General features: G+C 46.7%; 3 protein-coding genes and 1 non-coding gene across 7 annotated transcripts; 1 reads left to right on the top strand and 3 right to left on the bottom strand.

Moving 5' to 3' along the window:
• Positions 1-803: 803 nt before the first annotated feature.
• On the bottom strand, positions 804-886 carry trnal-cag (transfer RNA leucine (anticodon CAG)). Its single transcript has one exon. It is a non-coding gene; the product is annotated as a tRNA-Leu (tRNA).
• A 271-nt stretch (positions 887-1,157) lies between these two features.
• On the top strand, positions 1,158-4,184 carry dusp23b (dual specificity phosphatase 23b). 3 transcript variants are annotated; one of them, XM_019872387.1, is made up of 3 exons: positions 1,158-1,293; positions 2,714-2,984; positions 3,270-4,184. In XM_019872387.1, the coding sequence occupies exons 2-3, from the start codon at positions 2,715-2,717 to the stop codon at positions 3,453-3,455; spliced, it is 456 nt and encodes a 151-aa protein (XP_019727946.1). In that variant the 5' UTR covers positions 1,158-1,293; position 2,714; the 3' UTR covers positions 3,456-4,184. The 3 variants fall into 3 exon arrangements, with proteins under 3 accessions (XP_019727946.1, XP_019727948.1, XP_019727947.1); XM_019872389.1 differs by lacking the exon at positions 1,158-1,293 and adding an exon at positions 1,464-1,547; XM_019872388.1 differs by lacking the exon at positions 1,158-1,293 and adding an exon at positions 2,417-2,473.
• A 71-nt stretch (positions 4,185-4,255) lies between these two features.
• On the bottom strand, positions 4,256-11,818 carry afdnb (afadin, adherens junction formation factor b). The gene is given in 22 exon segments (XM_019872394.1): positions 4,256-4,372; positions 4,666-5,487; positions 5,699-5,842; positions 5,926-6,005; positions 6,115-6,285; positions 6,349-6,467; positions 6,535-6,608; positions 6,676-6,741; positions 6,854-6,940; positions 7,272-7,351; positions 7,422-7,620; positions 7,686-7,829; positions 7,921-8,192; positions 8,279-8,373; positions 9,253-9,488; positions 9,490-9,704; positions 10,017-10,082; positions 10,169-10,257; positions 10,346-10,464; positions 10,545-10,651; positions 10,729-10,921; positions 11,554-11,818. Coding segments are annotated over 22 exon segments (3,585 nt in total). The 5' UTR covers positions 11,650-11,818; the 3' UTR covers positions 4,256-4,261.
• Positions 11,819-12,369: 551 nt separating this feature from the next.
• Positions 12,370-17,868, bottom strand: slc22a3 (solute carrier family 22 member 3). 2 transcript variants are annotated; one of them, XM_019872386.1, is made up of 11 exons: positions 17,096-17,482; positions 16,647-16,750; positions 16,413-16,567; positions 15,863-16,031; positions 15,673-15,790; positions 15,210-15,313; positions 14,914-15,128; positions 14,733-14,841; positions 13,498-13,610; positions 13,283-13,382; positions 12,370-13,023 (listed from the first exon to the last, which is right to left on the bottom strand). In XM_019872386.1, exons 1-11 carry the CDS (start codon positions 17,480-17,482, stop codon positions 12,981-12,983), a joined length of 1,617 nt encoding a protein of 538 aa, XP_019727945.1. In that variant the 3' UTR covers positions 12,370-12,980. The 2 variants fall into 2 exon arrangements, with proteins under 2 accessions (XP_019727945.1, XP_019727944.1); XM_019872385.1 differs by having other exon boundaries at positions 14,914-15,313; positions 17,096-17,868.
• Between the last annotated feature and the right edge of the window lie 982 nt (positions 17,869-18,850).

Here is an 18,850-nt window from a genome sequence, read left to right as displayed (position 1 = left end):
AAAATTGTACCGTACAGGAAATAAATAGCAAAATAAAATGAAACCACGTTTAAAACATACGAAAAAACATTGTACAATAGAGTAACATTCTTTGGGTCTCCTGGAAAGTGCGATACAAAAAAATGCAAAAAGACAAGACCTAATAATGTATATACCTGTACCCTTCATTTGGGTTCATTCCATAAAAGCTACAAAAAAAAGCTAGCTAGCTGTCGGGACAAAAAGAATGTGAATGTCCCCTGGTGGTCGGTTGCTCACATGACAACAATACAATTACTAAAGAACTAAATAAATTGTTTTTCTTTACGGGTTAGACTTTTTGTTTGTTTGATAAATTAATTATACAGTTAACGAACACAGTTTTTCGGTTTAATCGACGAGGACCTGTGATGACATGAAAAGGTAAGCAAGCGCTGTTGGCAAGAGAGCTGATCTGTGGTCAGTTTAGTGTTTATTTATTTCTTTTTTAAATTACTGCAAAAGAGAATATAAAAAAGAAGAACATAAAGGAGAAATGAAAACACAAATATATTTGCTTTCATAAAAACAGTTGTTTTTTCACGTAATATCGAGACCAATTCTAAAAGTTTGACGGCTGCCCATCGACAAGTGTTTTCCCTTAGCTTTCAGTATGGGGTAAGGTAGCTTGCACCAACGTCTAAAAATATACCTTTTTGAACGTGACGGCTACTACATGTGGATAGATTAATAGTTGCGGGTTACCAATTGGCAACACACTTATGTAATTAGGAATACAGTAACCACAAAACTGACACATTTAAAGACGGAATGTAAAAAGCTAATGTCAGAAGTGGGATTCGAACCCACGCCTCCAGGGGAGACTGCGACCTGAACGCAGCGCCTTAGACCGCTCGGCCATCCTGACAACTGAATACGAAATGGCAATAGAAGTAACTTAAAGTTGACAGCCGATGGTCCAGTCAGATGTCCCACCGATCTGATGCCACGTTCGTGTCAGATGCCCGACATAAATGAATGAGGCTGTACTCGAAATCCTGTGCGTGTGTGTGTGTGTAATCGATCAGCCAGCTCGCGTAATGTCCGCCATTTTCAATAAAAAAAAATACCCTCCTAAAATGGCCCGCCCCTGTTCAAAGGTGAACCTTGAGTCGGCTGTTCCGTTACTCCCCACCACGCTGTGTGGCAGACTTTTACAAGCGTGCAATTACGTAACAAGCCACTGACGTCCGCACAGAAAGTCCAGTTTGCATAAATTTTGGGACGAGAGGACGCCGCCTGTCTTACCTTCGCCCGCTTTTGCTCTAAAAATCTGTGAGTTTAAGTCATTGATTGCATGTTTGCGCTGGTCCGTTATGTGACACTTGCTGTTAGCCTTCGCGTTAGCGTGTAGCGTGTTGTGGCATCACGTTTTTTGCGGAGCTCTTCCAGATTTTTCTACTCAATTCGACTTCATTTCTCGCGAGAGTTTTCTGTGTCTGTTTGGATGCTGCTGAGCTTGTCCGCGATGTTTGGAATGAGTTCAAAGTACCCGAGTCTCATTTTTTCAGCGTTGCGGTGACCGTTTAGTAAGCCCAATTTATTTACACTTGCAGCATTTTTGCCGAAAATAACGGATAAAGTGAATATTTGTTTCATTCGGCGTACATGACAACAGCATTTGGGAGTCTGAAAACAAACGTTGGAAAAACGGTTGCGGGTACTTGTGGGACCACAGAGCCTTTGTCTCATTTATGCAGAATGTACCTGAAAGAAAGCTTTGGCTAATCGAAGCTGCTTCTGTCACGTGAACATAGTTGCTTGCCACGACATGCCACAAAGCACTGTTCCATTAGAAAGTGATTTTATTGCTTATCATGGAATCTTAAGGCGTTTTCAGTAAGAGCCCCAAAAAAGCAAGTGTTTCACAAATAACGGAGGATATTTCTCCCTCATAAAAAAACTATGAATGGAACAGGGAGCACAGTACAATGAGCGTTATTTTCTCAGGTGTTTTACATGCCAATGATATTTTGGCAACTTAAAAACAAATTACTATAAAAAGGGTCAAATTCAGTGATGAAATTCCTCCGAAAAATTCTCTCAAATTAATCCGGATATTAGTTGACAACATTGAACGAACGTTTGATTTTGTTGTTTTGCTTTCGTTTTCACTAACAGTAACACACCCTCCCCTCGCATTCTCATGTCCTCGTCATATCTCGGAGATTTCGAAATGTTGTCGAGAACGGAAGTCACAAAGGGTGCAGCTGTGCACACAAAAGGCAGATTAATCATTGAAAGTCGAGTGTTTGAATAGCGTTTTGTGTAAACTAATTCATGCGTGATCGGCCAGGTAAGGCCCCAGCGCAATGTTCAAACAGGTAGACAAGCAAGCTGACATACCTGCAATAGACGCGAGTGTTAGGAACAAGTTCAAGTGGTCATAGCTTAAGGAAAAGGACTTGAACGGAGATTTTTTTGTCCGACTACATTAGAAAGGTCGACAAACCTGGTAAGTCAGTTAAAATCCACTTTCATCTCTGCAAATTGCAATTGTCACATTTATGCTAACCGTGCCAAAAACATAAAAAAAGGCGTTCTTTTGACTATTTATATGCCAATGGCTTCTCATCCCTTGAGAACAAATGTTTAAAAATGGTTCAAAACCATGTCGGTGTCACGTAAACATCCCCCAAGTTCCCTCGCATCTTCCTTTCCTGGAACCTACTAATTTCCCTTGCGTTCTCCTCAGAATGGCTTCCACCCCGCCGAAAAATTTCTCATGGGTGGACCCAGGAAAAGTGGCCGGGCTGGCCCTTCCCCGGATGACGGCAGAGTACCAGTATCTGCTGGACCAGGGCATCCAACACCTGGTGTGCCTGTGCGAGTGCAAGCCGCCCAATTACGACACATGTCCTAAGTTGCAGCTGCATCACATCAAGATCAACGACTTCACTCCACCGTCGCCGTCTCAGATCGATAAATTCCTCGCCATTGTGGACGATGCCAACAGCAAAGGAGAGGTACAAGACTTCAGAGACGTCCAGGGGTCTCGTTTAGCCGTGTTTCTGGTTCCGTCTGTTTTGCCACGGGACATTTTGCATTGGTAAATCCTGATCAGTTTCATGTTCTTGTGGTAACAGAACAGCAAAGTGTAGCCAATCATAATTCAGTAGCGCCTCGATGTTTCAGTCACATTTTTTAATGAAATAAAAATGCCCAAAGGTGAAGAGTATTGGACTTTGGCACCAATTATTGTGATTTTTTTTTATTTTTTTTACGCTTGTCACCCCCCCCCCCCCTTCTAGGGAGTGGCTGTCCACTGCATGCATGGCCACGGAAGAACGGGCACCATGCTGGCCTGCTACCTGGTCAAGACGAGGAAAATGGCCGGCATCGACGCCATCAACGAGATCCGCCGACTGCGCTCGGGCTCCATCGAAACCCACGACCAAGAAAAGGCAGTGGTACAGTTTTATCAACGCATTAAGTAGATAGCGTTACCGCTATTTGTGGGGAACTGGAGAAAATCTTTTGAGTAATCGAGACAATTCCCTGAAAAAGCTTTCTAATTACCAAGAGATGCCAGAAGATGGCGGCAAAGCACTACTTTTATTGCTTTATCATAAGCGACTGTAGATTCCAAAAGAATCAGCTCACAGATGGTATGAGATTTCAACAGTGTTGTACAAGATGAAATACTTGATGATTTCGAGTCTGTAATTGAGACTTTAAAATGCGATCGAGCCAAAAAGAAAGTTCAAGGACACTAAAATCAAGTGTTGTACCATAATAAGTGTTTTACGATCGGTCAGGGTCTAACCCGAAAGCTTTGTTTTGACATAACTTTGTGTGGGCAATTTTTTTAAAACAAGTTTTGCTAAATTTGAGCCTTCATTTATGCACTGGATGCCAGAGAAAATAGACGCTGACGCTCCTTGAACGGTAGCTTCTCGGGAGCCGACGTCCGCCGCGCTTTGTCTTCCCGGCACCTGCGGATCAATACAGTTTTTATTTATCTGTTTTTAAAAAAAAAAAAAAAAAATTAAGTTAAAGACTTTTCACCATGGGAACAAAACTTCCCAAACTTCTCAGGGATCGCTTGCAAAGTGGAGAAGCTAACGTGGTTCACTCTGTCACAAAACAATAATGATGACTTTTTCTTCGGACTCACTCTGGTGTGTTGTCTTGTAGTCGTCCACTTGATATGTAATCTGCCCCCCACAACCCAAAAAAAAAAAAAAAATAGAAAGGACAATAAAATACTGAGTGATAAACAAGCACAAAGTGTCAAACAGGATCAATATTCCACCAACAAAGTACCTGTTTTCTCATCTTTTGGGACGGCAAGACTTTTGGTCTCTGCTTTCAAATCGTCATTTGTTGCTTTCTCCGTTGGGCTTTTCGTTTTCTATAAAACAAACCGTTATTTTGTACATAGGACACCTTTTTTTTTTTGCACCAAACGTATTGAAAGCAACACAGAAAAAAAAATCAAAGACACCAAGAATTACTCCAATGTTGCACCTTCTCGTTTGTTTCTTATGTACATGAAAAATATTTGTGGGTCAATGTGATCTTTAGTCATTTTAGATCTTGGCGAAAAAGAAAAAAAAAAAAGTCATGTAAGCGTTTTAACATAACTGAGATTAGAATGAGCGGAACCAATGGCAGTAACTCTCTTTGGAGTAACATTTACATTACCTGAGCTCTTTTCTCCAACTCTCGTATCATCACCATCATGTCCAAGTCGTCATCGTCCTCATCCTCGTCCTCGCCCCTTTGCTGGATCTCTCGCAGCCTCTTCTGAAACTGCCACTCCAGGCTCAGTCTGCCAAGTCGCTCCGTCTCCTTGGCGCCGAGTTCCTCCTTGGCCTGAAGCGCCTTTACCTCCTGCTCCAGGAGTTCGTCCTCTCTCGGCTTCGGCGTCTCGTTCGGTTCCCGGAAGTCTTTTGGCTCCGCCGGACAAGCGCCATGCTTCTGCTGGCTCAGTGGTTCTTGAAAGGAAACGTGCTTTGTGGGAGTGATGCTCACTTGAGGTTTTGCCGCATGTTGCTGGGATAGCCGCGAAGGTCGAGGCAGCTTCTGATCAGCGGGAATCGGACATGCGTAGTAGTTGACGGGCGGTTTCGGACTCCTTTGATCCGAGTGTCCGTTTATTTGAAGGGTACTACCGGACCTCAGTGCCACAAGACGGGAACGATGTTGAAATGTGGTGAGAGGAGGATTGGCGTGAGAAGCGAGCGGCCTGGTCACGGGGATGTCGATGCGGACGGGTTGGATGGAAGGTGTCGGCGTGGGCTGTTGTGAAAAGGGGGTCCTCCAGATTCCCGCGCGGCTCCCTTGCTGCCCTTTGTCCGGACAGCAGTTGTCAACGAGGAGGTTTTGGTTGGAGACGCTCGGGCGAACGGGAAGGTGCGAGTGGTAGTTTTGCTTGGCACCTCGGCCCTGCCAGATAATCTGACTTGTGTCCAGCAGGGGGCCTCCCGTGTCCACGCACAAGTTCTCCTGTGAAACCGCTTGACGCTGGAAAGGGGAGGAGAAGAGAGTGTATTTTTATGACAAACAAAGCACAGATCGTCATTCTTTACTGCTGCGTTAAGCCTCCTTCATCTTGTTTGCGCTGCTTCATTTTTGTCCGAGTACCGACATGGTGTGCAATGTTAAAGAGCTGCGGCGAAGTCGACGCAGATTGCCAGTACGGCCCAGAGCAATGAAATGAGTGATGATTTTTTACCATCAAGCTCCTTTTGTGAACAGCATTCGGTCCTCCCAAAGGCCTCAGAGACACCTGAAACATTTGCTGCGGTCGACCGGATGCGGATGTGTTCTTGTCCTGATATTTCGGAGTCGGGAGCGTCAAATATTCTCGATGAAATGTCTGCCAACAAACAAAAAGGGTGTCCCTGTGTGACATCTCGAAACAATCGGTGCCAAATGAATCTTTCGGGTGCTTCATCGTACATCGGTGGAAAGGTTGGAAAGTGACTTGTTCCCCCGCACGTCTCGGTTGGCGAGCTCATCCCCATCCTCGAGGGCAAAATCTTTCAGAGTAGGCAAGAAAAATAAATCAAATACTAAAAATATCGCAGTTGTTCATGTGACGCCCCTTTGGTGTATTTCATCGCAAAAATCAGAATGGACGTCACACACCGGCCATGTTGGGGTTGGAGCGATAAAATTGCCTGTTCCTCTGCATGATCTGCGCTTTCTTTTCCCCGCGGCGGCCGTGCCGAAACCCCGACTGCTCCGGTTGAGCAAGCTCCTCCACAGCGTACAGAGGAATTTCCTTCCGGCTTGCTGCGACGTGGCTGTTATCACCCGCTTCGGGAAGAGAAAGTGATCGTCAGAATTTTCAAACAGATCAGCTTTGTGGACGGTTTCTACCTGCAGTCTTAGGAGGGGCGGGATCGCCCAACAGAGCACCGAGGCCATTGAAGCTGGCGCCAAACTTGGCCACTTTTAAGGTCAAAATAGGCCCGGTTTGCATCATGATCGCCGCCGCCCTAAACGGATACAATATCAAAAATGTCCGTCTAGCCTTTGTGGGTTTGGGGTCAGCTGGGTAGCTACCTTTCCTGACTGAGACCGAGGAGGTTTTGACCGTCCACGCTGAGCAGCTGGTCCCCCGCCGTCAACAGTCCATTCTGTAAAAATTGGAACCGTTTCATAAACCCCCAATGGAATGACTTGGGGGGTTTTTCCTCAACCCACCATCTCAGCTGGGCCTCCCTTGACGATTGACTTGATGTAAATCCCAAGGTGGTCTTGGCCCGCTCCCTGAGGCATAATTACATCGAGGATGCTAATCAGATCAGACATTTGGCGAGATAGCGGTGGCGTTTTTGTGAGAACGTGTTTGGGTCTTTTGTGTCAGGGTTGCCACGGTTACCTTGGCAGCCACAATGCTGACCCCCATGCCACTGTTGAGAGGTTTCTTCAGGGTGATCGTAACGGTCTGTGGCTCTTTCTGGTTGTCCTGATGATGAGAGAAAAAAAAAAATCATCCGGTAGTATCTTGACTTCAGAATGCCCCAGCTAATTCGTTTTTCAAGTTCCAAGCTGCGCCTTGGTCGATAAATACACTTTTTTTGTCTCATTGTTTTAGCGACATTTGAGCTTCGGACACACCGTCATTTGAGCAAGGGGGAAAAGGAAATGGAGTTCAGTCCTTCACTGAACCCGACATAGCGTCAAAATGCCAACACTCGCAAGGGCGTCTCCAGCTCCTGATGTCACTCATTAGGCCACACCCCTTAAAGGCTCAGAAATAGCCTTAAGAGTCAGTTTTTGTCTTGCATCATGTATACCAAGTATGGAGTTCCTGGTTCATTGAAGAAGACGGTCCAATCTCCTTTCGGGTTCTGCTGGGAGGTTAGATAGCAGAGACCTACGAGGGAAGCATCACACAACGCTGGTGGTTTGATTTCGTACGATTCAAATCTTTCCTTGTCCATTACCTCTCTGGCAAATGGGCTCCAGGAACTCCCGAAATCCGGGAGGGGTTCCTCTCATGCTGTCGCAGGAGTAGCCGCCATCTGGCAGCAGGAAGGGCAGGTGGAGGTCTAGGTTCTCCTCCAGCTGTACGTCTCGGCCTTCCTGCCGAATCAGATTGTCCGCCGAGGCCTCTGCGGCCATGACCGCAGCAGTGATCAATTCCTGCAGCAAGATAGTGGGCACGTCACATCATAAAGTGAACCCCGCCCTACCCCGCCTTGCCTTACCGCTGGGATGTGAGGCTCATTGGGGGCGTAAAAGTATCCGCTTAGCAAAGCCTGCAGCTGCAAGGAATTCAGCTTGAAGCAGCTGTTCTGGATCTCTTTCACATCTTCTGTGGTGTATTTATTCATGGTCAGGAGCATCGTTGCCTGTTTGAAAAGAAATAAAACATTTGACGGGTGTACTGTTATGAACGTTTGGGGTCGTATCCTGTTTGCTGTGATGCGAAACCCGACCGACCTGGATGACGCGTCCCAGATGGCAGTCGGCCGCCAGCTCCAGGCCCTGCCTCTCCGCCCAGGCCTCTATGCCGGTCAACCTCTGGCGGAGAGCCGCCCCCCAATAGTGGGAGCGCAGGCCCGGGGTGCTGGTGTCAGGGTTGACGAGACGGTTGAAGAGCCAGGTGCTGATGAAGTGGAAGAGCTGGGAGAAGAGCTGGATGGCGAGGGCCGGGTTGACCTGGTAGCGGCGCAACAGTGACATGCTGTTCATCAAGGTGTTCAGCACCATCTCTGTCACAATAGCGAGGCAAACGGGAGACCTTTTGGTAAGGCTGAGGTAATTGTGCTTCGTGTTGTCCGCTGCGGGATGTTTTTACCTGTCCCGGCAGGAAGAGGACCATGTTGCTCGGGATCGATCAAAAAGGTCGGCAGATTCTTGCTGAGCTCAATCTGGATGCACTGAATCAGGTGGCTGGAGTGATACAAACACACGGAATCCAAAAGTAAACGCAGTGGTACCTCTACTTACGAAATTAATTGGTTCTGGAAGAAATTTCTTAACTTGAAATTTTCGTAAGCAGAGACGCGTTTTCCATGTAAATGCCCTAATCCGTTCCAAGCGCACCCCCAAAATTCAGACATCAATGTTTTCAAAAGCATAAAAATGCATCTAAACATGTAACAAATACATGTTCCAATTAGATTATTGCACAATAAATGAGAGTTGTGCATCATGCGAAAGACAATAGAGTAAAGAATAAAAATGATGGTCATTTCGCTTTTAACTGCGTCCTCATCGTTTTTGGCCCGTTCATGTTCTCTCTCAGAAGTGGTTTTTGCCTGGCGTTTTGTCAAGAACTGATCCAAGGACGTTTGCTTTTGTCGGATTTTAACGATACCTCAAAAATGTCCAAGGCAAACATTAGCATAGTGAGCGATCGCTGGACTGGTGAACACCTTTTCTTGTCACTTTTCACATTTACTTAAAACGATCGGAACCCCTCATAGCCCGAAGGGCGAATGATGAGGACGCTGTATAGACACAGATCTATCTACACACACAGACACACTCTAAGCCAATGGGACGCCAGCAAGATGCTTGGTCATAGCCAATGGCAGAGCAGCTACAAGTATGTTGCCTTCAGGAAACTCTGAGCTGTGAGTAGCAGCAGCCCATCCTGTATATTTACCTTTTGTATCTTGAAATTTCTTTTCATAACAAGAGGCAATATTGTCCTGTTGAGGCGTTTCATAAGTTGAACATTTCGTATGAAGAGACGTTCGTAACTCGAGGCACCACTGTAGATGGATTTTAATTCAAGTCCGTGCCAAGAGTCAAGAGCGCCTTTACCTGTAAGCTTTGTGCACGAGGTGCGACAGATCCAACTGACTTTGTCGCGTGAGCCCGCTGAGGTCCTTGTCATGTTTGAAAAAGTTGAGCAGCTCTGAAGTGTTAGCCAACCAGAAGGCGAGAGCTCCGGCGATATCCTGCTGCCTCTGGAAGATGAAGAGAATATGCTGTCTTTGTGGCGTCCCCCCCCATTCCTCATTTGCATCCCCACCTCTGCCTCTGACACTGGGCAGACTCTACGTGACAAGAGTATGCTTCTGGACTTGCCTGGATGACCTTGCTCGTCACAGCCACCATTTTGTCTACGATAGAGCTTACGCCGCCAGTCGCCGCGTCCGGACGTCGCAGCGCGAAGCGGCCCGCGGCGTAGAGGGCATACGCTGGCGAGAGCTTGAAGTGAATCGTGGAGCTGTTGGAGTAATTTATGACTGCCGTCAGGAAGGCCTCCTCGGCTGAAAGGTCACATGGGGACATGAGAAGACGCGAATGCTTTCTTGGTTCACGTTCGTCGTCCGTGTCGCTGCTGTATGTTTTTTTTTTTCTGCCTTAAAAGTATCCAAGATGTCAGTTAATTCATCTGGATCTCAAACCGTGGTTGACTTTACCTCTCCCTCTTTCCATATTTTTTCATGTGTCGTCATTCGTGCATTTAAAAAATAAGTCAGAAAGTTATGTTGGCAAAGGAGCCAAAAGTACGGGAATCCGTTTTCAAAAAACGGGTATTTGAACTTGGTCTTACACCTCTGCCCTGCAGTTGTACTCACAGTGATCGCAGAGTTGAATTCCAAGCGGTAAACCAAGCTGATCGAAGGAGTCCGGCTGAGGACCGCCTGTGCAATTTCATATTCATGTCATCAATCTCAAAGCAAGAACCCGAAGCCGCCGTCCTTTACAAGTATGTCGACAGATGACTTACTTGTGTCCGCCTGCCACTCTCCTTGCCTTTTCGCTCCCGTGCACCGTCCTGGTGTTTCTGGGTTGCCATTCGCTGGGTTTTCACTCGCCCTAGATATTTGTTTGGACAAGTAAGGGGTCTTCTCATTAATTTAATTGCAGTCAGATGTCTTTTTTGTTTGTTTTTGTTTTTTTTAACCTGTTCTCGTCCCCTGCAGGCTCGTCAGCCCCTTTGTTTCTGTTCTTCTTGTCTTTTCTCGACAGCGTCCTCTTGAAGGTCTGGATCACGCCCCCCTTTTCCTTGTTGTGACCGCTCTCCTTTATTGATCACATAAGATTTTGACATTTCACAATGATATTAAAATGTTCTCTTGAAGATCGCATAAGGCAGATGATACCCCGGGCGTCTCCTTGCTTTGCTTAAGCACGAACCGTCCTTCTCGGTTGTCCGAGTTCCAGTTTAACTGAACCACCAAAGGTCTCTCGTCTGGATCCAGTTGACGTTCTTGTTTTGCGCATGGACAGAGAAAGCAGAAATTGTAAGGAATCGGAGCGGTGCCGCTTTTGGACTCGGCGTCTCACCTTTATTGCCGTGGATCTCGTACAAGGAATGGCAAGTGCTGAGCATTTTCATATCGGGCCGGAATTTCTCGGCCAGAGTTTCGACCACCTCGGTGGTTGAAGCGTCGCTGCAAAAACGCAGGCACTTGGTAGCAACGTTTCCCCCGGCACGATCTTCGAAGTAGAAGCGCATCACACCCTGAAACACCAGATTCTAACAACGGCAAAGAAACAACACCTGGCTTAAGCTGTTGTCAATGGTCAAGGTGAAAACACAGAGGACTTGAGTTTTCAAAGGGAGTAAATTTGATCGGGCACCAAAACAGACGTGGAAACTGATCGACTCAAAGGGTGCGCCCAGGATTTCATCTGCCAAAAGGGCAAAATTGAGGTGGCCTTCATTTGCTTTTTCATCATACTGGGAGAGCTTGATGCAAATCGAGTAAGTTAGCACATGCAATCTGATTTATCAACACGGAGACGTATTGTGGTGTCTGGTTTTGGGAAAACTGAACCCGCGCAGTTTTCGTAACCATGACTGGGGGTTATTGTAGTAGGAGACAACACGAGAGACAAGAGGGAGAACAGATCTGTTCAAATTTTTGAAATGCCAGAAACCAAAAATCGAGACGTATCATCTTTTTTCTGCAATTGTGAACGATATAAGAGCTGACTCGGAGCCAGTCACAAGATGGAGTCATGCCAGATGACCGATGACAAAACTCTGCTTTTCAACTTTAGCCATCATACAATTTAACGCCTGTTTTTTGGGGGATCGTAACCAGGCCAGAGGTGTCAAATCGAGCAGGCGGCGGGCACTGATTTTGGTCATTGCAGCTTACTTACCGTGTCCGGTTCGCTTATTTCAAACAAGTCCAGTCTGTTGTTGTTCCACCGCCTGATGACGTGGGCCAACTTTTCCCGTTCTTCCTCGGTCGGCATTTTGCGCCAGCGAATGCTCCCTCCAGCTGACTTCCGGAGTCGAGAGAAACAAACTTTCCCAACTGTACCCGTCCCTGTTTGCTTGTGCTTTAAGCTCGCCATGCCCCCTCAGCGAGGTCTTAACATCATCGCCGACTTTATCCCCTCTTCACGGCCCCCCTCCAAGCCCCCCCCCCCGCCCTCATTAAATGGGTCAGTGGAGCTTCGTTATGCGTGGGGAAAATGTTCCCAATCGTACATCAGGGGCGTGTTATTTCTGTCCTTTGACCTCACCAACGATTTAAATCTCCGATGATGGTCAGTCGGGCAAACTCCTCATGACTGCAGTTGAATCAAAAAATCCGTTGGTCGAAAGTAGTTTATTTTTTTTGTGCGTTTCCTGGGGTTGCCAAACATATTTTCTAAGTCACCATCAGATTATCTTTTTTTTTTTTTTTTAACGGCGTGAAGGGAAACCCACTTCTCACGCATCCCAGCGATCTACAGCACAGTTACCGCATACGGGTCGTTCCATTCAGTTGACGCGACGTATGTGGGGCAGCTTTTGTTGGCCTCCCTCGGCCTTTTCTGGGTAAACGTTCAGTGGGACAAAGGCTTGAACAAAAACATGCCTCAATTAGATATACAGCGTACAAATAGATGTCTTCAACAATCCCTTGTATTGTTGTCTGGATTTTAGAAAAAGAAACAAAAAAAAAGGCAAAGAAGGCAGGCGCGGAAGAAGTTTACATCTCACAAATTTCTTTATTGGTCCTTCTAAAATAGACGTGATGCCAAAAAAATGCCTGGCAAGGAGAAAGTAACAGACAGACGATGATATCATTTTGATCGAATTTGTTCTGAGAACACGAGCGGGACGGGCCTTGTCAACACAATAAATTAAGCGCCGGGCGGCGGTGAATGGGCATTCACAACCCTGTTTTCATTGGGAATCCTTGAAATGATCACATTGTGACACAATGGATGCATCAGATCCACCATTTTGGGTCACCCATCTGTCAAGGATGTGCGCTTCAGATTAGAGCTCATTTGGACTATTTCCCGGGGAGGCGTTCGTCAAAGTACCAACAATTTGCCCCAAAAACGGCTGCTCCAAACCCAAGTCGCCTACTTCTTCTTCAACTTCTGGCACAACCTTTTCATCCTTTCCAGGAGCTACTAACGGATGCGCTTTGTGGAGTGGTTGAGATTGGGACACATGAAATATCACGAGGATACATGAGTAAATAATTGAAGGATCATCGAAAGGCAATCAATTCGTCAGAATCATCGGTTAAATTCCAAGAAGGGCCCGAAAGATGCCGAAATCTTCATGAGACTCCCTCCTCTTGTCATGTCATGGAGTCGTTTGCCTCCTTGGATTGGTTTTGTTTTCTACAAGAGTGGACGAGAGGACATTAGAGCTGCTTCAAGTGGATGCCACATCCTGAAGATGCATGCTACACGCATCCCGATTTTTATTATTATTGTTTTTATACCAACAGAGCACACCGGTTTGTGAACTCTCTCACTGCCAACCCTCCCCATTGACAACGCATATTTGGCATCTCTCGCCATCGATGAAAAGGTGCCGCGGGGCATCCAGACTGCCGGTCAATGCAATGAAGAAAGAAGAGGAGTAAAATAATTGCACCTTCTTAGATTCTCCATGTCCTCGATGGTCTCCGGCAGCGCAACTCCTTTCATCTCCGGCAACAGTGTCACCGAGCCGCAGTTAACAACTGCCAAAGCCCCTTCAACAGCGACAAAAACACGCACGCACAGGATTTGTGGGACAGCGTCATTCATTGACGTCGGGCACCTGACACGAACGTGGCATTCGGATCGGCGGGACGTTTTCGACCGTACCGTAGACATAAAAGGGAAGCTCCTGCCTCAAGGTTGTCAGCCGGTAGAGCAGCAGTGGGGCCACAATGACTCCGGCGTCGCAGGCTGATGAACACACGCACACGCCCAGATTTCTAGGCAAACAGACATGGTCATGCAACGGAAAAGGCTCGATCCCCTCTGAGCCACCGCATAGTTCTCGGTACCTCAAATAGTGTCTGGTCCGCAGACCTGAGGCACCTGAGCTCCTGCTCAGGCCATTTAAACGTTTGAAAACAAATTATAGGATCTTAAAAAGAACTTGTGTGTATGTACGGGGAGCCAGTGAAAGGATGCCAGAGTTATGTGCTCCCTCTTACGAGTTCCTGTCAAGAGGTGAGCAGCAGCATTTTGGACCCACTGGAGACGCTTAATGGAGGATTGTCTGACTCCAAAGTAAAATGCATGACAGTAATCCAGCCGGGAAGATGCCAGGTGCCTACTATGAAAGAAGCTGGATTTTTTATTTAAAATCACTGTCCAGGTTAAGACCCACGTTTGAGACTGTTGGCTTAAGATAAGGAAGCCAGGGGGCCCAAGTCGACAGGATGGGATGTACAAGGGCCACCGGGACCAAGCACCATCGCTTCCGTCTTCTTTTCATTGAAATTCAAGACATTTTGTGCCATCCCGGTCTTAATTTCCTCCAGGTCGGATAAAAGTGGCCTCAAAGAGTAATGAGTCAGTACGGATAATTGGGCTTTTTCTACCACGCAAACGTTTGGGATATCGGTCTCTCTGGTTGAAGGGTCCAGATAACCTATTTACAATATTGCGTTCATGAGACTCATACGACATTGTTGATGTCCTTGAGATCGTGTCTGAGGGAAACACGGCAAAGTAGCGTTTCGAACGTCTTCCTCACAGTTCTGAGGTTCAAGTTTTGAAACCTTGCTCTTCCTATTTGGCCTTTGCATGTCCTCCCTTGTGCTGACGTGTTTTGTTTGTCTATATGTGCCCCAGGATTTGGCCGGCGACCAGTCCTGGGTCTGTCTGGCTTTTTTTTCAAAGGGGCAAGCTCACAGACAACCCACATGAGGGCACGCACTATAAAAAAAAAAAAAAATCTTTCAAAGGATCAGCGTGTCTGAGTTTCAGGCTTTCGGAAAGCGTTCCTGGATCCTTTCTTGTTGCTACACTGCTCCATTCTGACAGCAGACATCTCACACTATCTCTTCTCTGGAAAGAAGTGTGTATCGCAATCATCACTTTCACACCTCAGAGTGGTGGGATACAGCTCGGTGTTTGCAAAGTTGAGCGTCTCCAGTGCCGTGGCAACGGCGAGTCTGCCGATGAACACCACGGCTTTTTTCAACCAGGAAAGCTCTGCGGAGAAGGTCCCATTTCAGAAACGCGGATGACGTCGGGGATGGGGGGGGGGGGTCACCTCGAACCTACCCGAGGAAATGAAGGGGGCGGCGAGGCAGGCGAGCCCCGCGATTAAATTAGTCGACGCCAACAGGGAGCGCCTGCCGATTCTGTCAACCAGCAGGTAGAAAATGAGGCCCGTGGGGAGTTCCACCGCCGAAGAGATGAAGAAGTCCAGGAAGTGGTTGTCACCCGTGATCCCCAGGCGCAAAACCAGACCGAAGAACACGATACTGCTTGAAAACCTGCGCAGGGGAGAATGAAGGCAAACCCTTGGCTGTGAGAAGGAATGCGGTCCGACCGTGAGGATCATCAAACTGACTTGCCAGGCGTAAATTAAGATGAGCGTGTTCCTCCTGATGGCGGGGGTCCTGAACAAGTCCAGAAAGGATAAAGTATGTTGCTCTTTCTTCGTCTCCAGAGGAGTCATCTAGAGGGAATCACATGGGGATCATACAGTAGCTCTAACCGCCCTACAAAAAAAACAAAAAAGATCATTGATTCGTCGCAAAAACTTCTGGATGGTGAAATTTGGGGTTGAACCTAAAATGCACGACAACTTTTACAGGTGCTCTTCATGTTAAGTTCTGCACAACTTGCTGGTCTTTAGAAACCGCATTGAATCGCAACGGTCCACTTGTGCGACAGTTCCGTGACCACTTCCTTCCGACAACATCCTGTTTCGAAACCTCGCTAAAGTTTCCAGAACATCGATTGAAGTTCACCCGGAACTCATTTTTAAATTCATTCTAATATTATTCACTTTTTGGGGTGGGGGTCATAGTGTACCTCTTGGAAGTTCTGTGGCAAGCTTCGTCCGTTGCACTTGGCGACATCGGCCACGATCCGCATGGCCTCCGAGTTCCTCCTTTGAGAGAACAGCCAGCGCGGGGACTCGGCAATCATCCTGGACAAACACATCCTTGTCGGATGCCCTGAATTGGAATATGGAAGTGGGACGGCGGGAAAATAGACTTACCAGTAATACGAGATAAAAAGGAACCAGGGTAGCGTCATGATGAGTTGCAGGGTCTTCCAGGAGGGGACCAAGTAAGCCAAGCCGGGCAGGATCATCATGCCGATGGAGAAGAATGAGCGGCACACCATGGACACCAATTTCCTCTTGTTTGAGCTAAAGAACTCAAACACTGGATTTGGATCAAATTCAAGATGGTTTGATTGACATTTGGTCAATCCCAGCAAATGTTTGACCAGAAGCGGGGTACACACACGCATGAATTGGGGCCAATTGTGTACTCCAGCCGTTCCCCCCCGCCCCACCCCTTTCTTGCAATGAAAGGCCAGATTCTCTAACGTCTCCGTAAGATTGTTTTTTGCATCACCCTGTGGTCCGATCTGGGTTTTTTTTTTTCTTTCCGATCTGCTTGTGAACGTTAAATATGTTCAATCACTTCGTCTCAATGTCTCAAATCCTTACGTGTGGTGCGGCCAACGCAAATTGTTTTGTGTCTACCCAGCTTTTGGAATCAAATCATTGGGAAAATAAAAAAAAAAAGCCATCAACATACGCAGTACATAGCATGACGTCCACGCTCCCTTTTCAAAAAACCCTTGCAGGAAGCGAAATGCCAGAAGCAGCGGGTACCACGGCGACAGCATGACGCCCACGCCCACCAGACCGAGGCAAAACATGAAGGCAATGAAACAAGGCTTCCTGCCAAACCTGTGAGAAGGACGCCTTAGGAACGTTTCATTCGCCGGGATTATTTCCACAAAAAATAAAAAAACGTCGCGAAGCAAACCTGTCGGACAAGTAGCCGGTGATGAAAGCGCCGACGAATAGGCCGCACGCCATTGTGACTTGATTGAGATCAGCGAGCCAGGATCTCTCGCACACCAACGAGAACTGTGGGGGGGGGGGGGGGGGGGGGGAAGATTTGGTTGATGGTTCGATTGGCCTTGTGGTGGACCGCCCGCAGAAGGGGGGGGGTACGCCTCATCTGCTCCGGAAAGATTCTTGGAGTCTCCAGAAGTCTCCCGATAGCGCCCCAAAAAGTCGCTAGTTGCTTTTTTAAAAAAAAACTATGAACCAGGTGCGTTGCTATGGTGACAGAGTTACATGAATGAGAGAGGCCGATTTGCAGTCGAAAAAAAATATTTGTCCCGAGTCTACTTCGAGAGACACTTCCCAATAGCACAGCTCAAGTCGAGTCAAGTTGAACAGATCAGAATAGAAAACGGCGACAAGTACCTCAGAAACGATCGTGGAATAGTTTTTATCGAAAGCCCACCCGCCGTCACACGGCATCACGGGGGTCTTGTTGGACGCCAGCATTTTTTCCAGTTCGTCGCAAGTTTCGTGACTCAGGTTCAAGCGGAACCTGTTGCAGCGGCTGAAGGACGCTTCCGAGCGGGGGATGGTGACCTCCCTCACCTCCGCTTCCGTCCAGCCGCACTCGCCCCGCAGCCGCTCGGCCTCCGGGATGGCGCACCGGTGATCCGGCGTATTGCCGAGGAAAACGACCCCCACCAGGACAAAGGAGAAGGGGATCAGCGGCAGGGAGCAGAGCACCACCAGTCTCTTCTGGAAAAATCCAAAGTCTCCAATTTGCACGATGAGGTCGCTGAAATCCGCCATCGCCGCGAAGGAAGTCGTTGGAGGCGTGCGCAGGGCGCTTGTTTATGAGGAGCAGTCCGGACTCAAAGTCCTGACTTCATTATCAGTCGGGAGTTTATTTGCCGTCCCTTCCTGGAGGGGGAAGCGACTTTCACGTCGACCTTATTTGTGTCTACGACTGCCGTCTGATTTAAGCGAAGAGTCCACTTTCATTTCCCAAAACAAGTTCTTCCTTTGACGACTCAGCAACTTTTTTTTTTTTTTTTGTTATCTCAGAGAATTTATCCATTGCGTGTCATCGACATTCTGTTCTTTAATCCCGCCCACCGAGACTTTACATTCAGACTCCTGTATTATTTGTTGACTTAATTGAGCAGTTTCCCCCCCCCTCCTCAAAAATAGGTTTTGTTAAAACGTGTGTTTGCAGGATTTTAGCGTCTTTTTTTTTTTTTAATACACAGTGTTTTTGTGACAATGTCGCAGGCTGTTTTTTTTTCAAGAAAAAAATGTTAATTGGGGATTCAAAAAAGAATTTTATGGGAGTAAAATTGGATTTTTTTAGATCTTTTTTAAAATGTTTTAATCCGAGAATAAAACGATTTTTTGAGGAAGTGTTTTACTGAAAAAAACAACGATCTACTGAAGTTGGATTTTTATTACCAAAATAACTTTTGGGGAGAAAAAAAAAACAAGAGAATTGAATCTCATTAGAGTAAATGGAATATTATTTCTTTTTCAGAGAATTTTTTTTTTTTTTTACGTGGACAAAGCCCTTTTTATCATGGAAAAAAAATCAAATTATGACAATCAAGCTGTATATTTTTATTGTTGTATTTGTTTAGATTTCAAGTCAATTTTACTGCACCGAATTTGTGTTTTTCATCAAACTCATTCCATTGAGAATGAAGTCTTATTTTTTTTTCTCTCGAAAAAAAATTTCTACGTAATCTTACTGGACAAAATCCAAACTTTTGGGGAGATTTATTTTCAAAAAAATGATTAGCGTTCTATATTTTGAGACTCGTATGACTTGGGGTAAAAAAACAACATTTTAAATCAGATTGTTACGGTAAAAAAGTAAAGTCGATGTCATGAGATAATGCAGATTGGTACACGTCCGCCGATAGTGGGTAATCGGTCGACTAATGATTAATAGCTCCGCTTGTTTTCTTGCCGCCTCGCCTCGGATCAAAGCCGCCACGGACCTTTGTCACGGCGCCGTCGTCGTCTTTGTCGGTTCTGACAGCTCCAATACGCAATGGCGCTGGTTGTATGGCAACTCTTATCAGTGTCTGCGCCTCTGCCCGGCCATTGTTTGACCACGGAGAGCAAATTTACGCAGCACTGACAAGCACGTGCATTCAGGCTCACGTTTCCGTAGCGACAACA

This window comes from Hippocampus comes, unplaced genomic scaffold (assembly GCF_001891065.2).
Source record: "Hippocampus comes isolate QL1 unplaced genomic scaffold, H_comes_QL1_v1.1 scaffold92, whole genome shotgun sequence".
In the NCBI taxonomy this organism is placed as follows: Eukaryota; Metazoa; Chordata; class Actinopteri; order Syngnathiformes; family Syngnathidae; genus Hippocampus; species Hippocampus comes.
Note: the sequence above shows the minus strand (reverse complement) of the source record. Positions and strands in the feature narration are given on the sequence as shown.

Excerpts from the sequence above, each read along its gene's own strand:
- slc22a3 (XM_019872385.1), bottom strand. The coding sequence starts at position 17,482 with ATGGCGGATTTCAGCGACCTCATCGTGCAAATTGGAGACTTTGGATTT. Across the intron at positions 16,032-16,412 it reads GACGTCATGCTATGTACTGC|TGTTTGAGTTCTTTAGCTCA; the intron begins GTATGTTGATGG and ends ATCCAAATCCAG. Across the intron at positions 15,791-15,862 it reads CTTTTTATCTCGTATTACTG|GATGATTGCCGAGTCCCCGC; the intron begins GTAAGTCTATTT and ends GTGTTTGTCCAG.
- dusp23b (XM_019872387.1), top strand. The coding sequence starts at position 2,715 with ATGGCTTCCACCCCGCCGAAAAATTTCTCATGGGTGGACCCAGGAAAA. Across the intron at positions 2,985-3,269 it reads ATGCCAACAGCAAAGGAGAG|GGAGTGGCTGTCCACTGCAT; the intron begins GTACAAGACTTC and ends CCCCCCTTCTAG.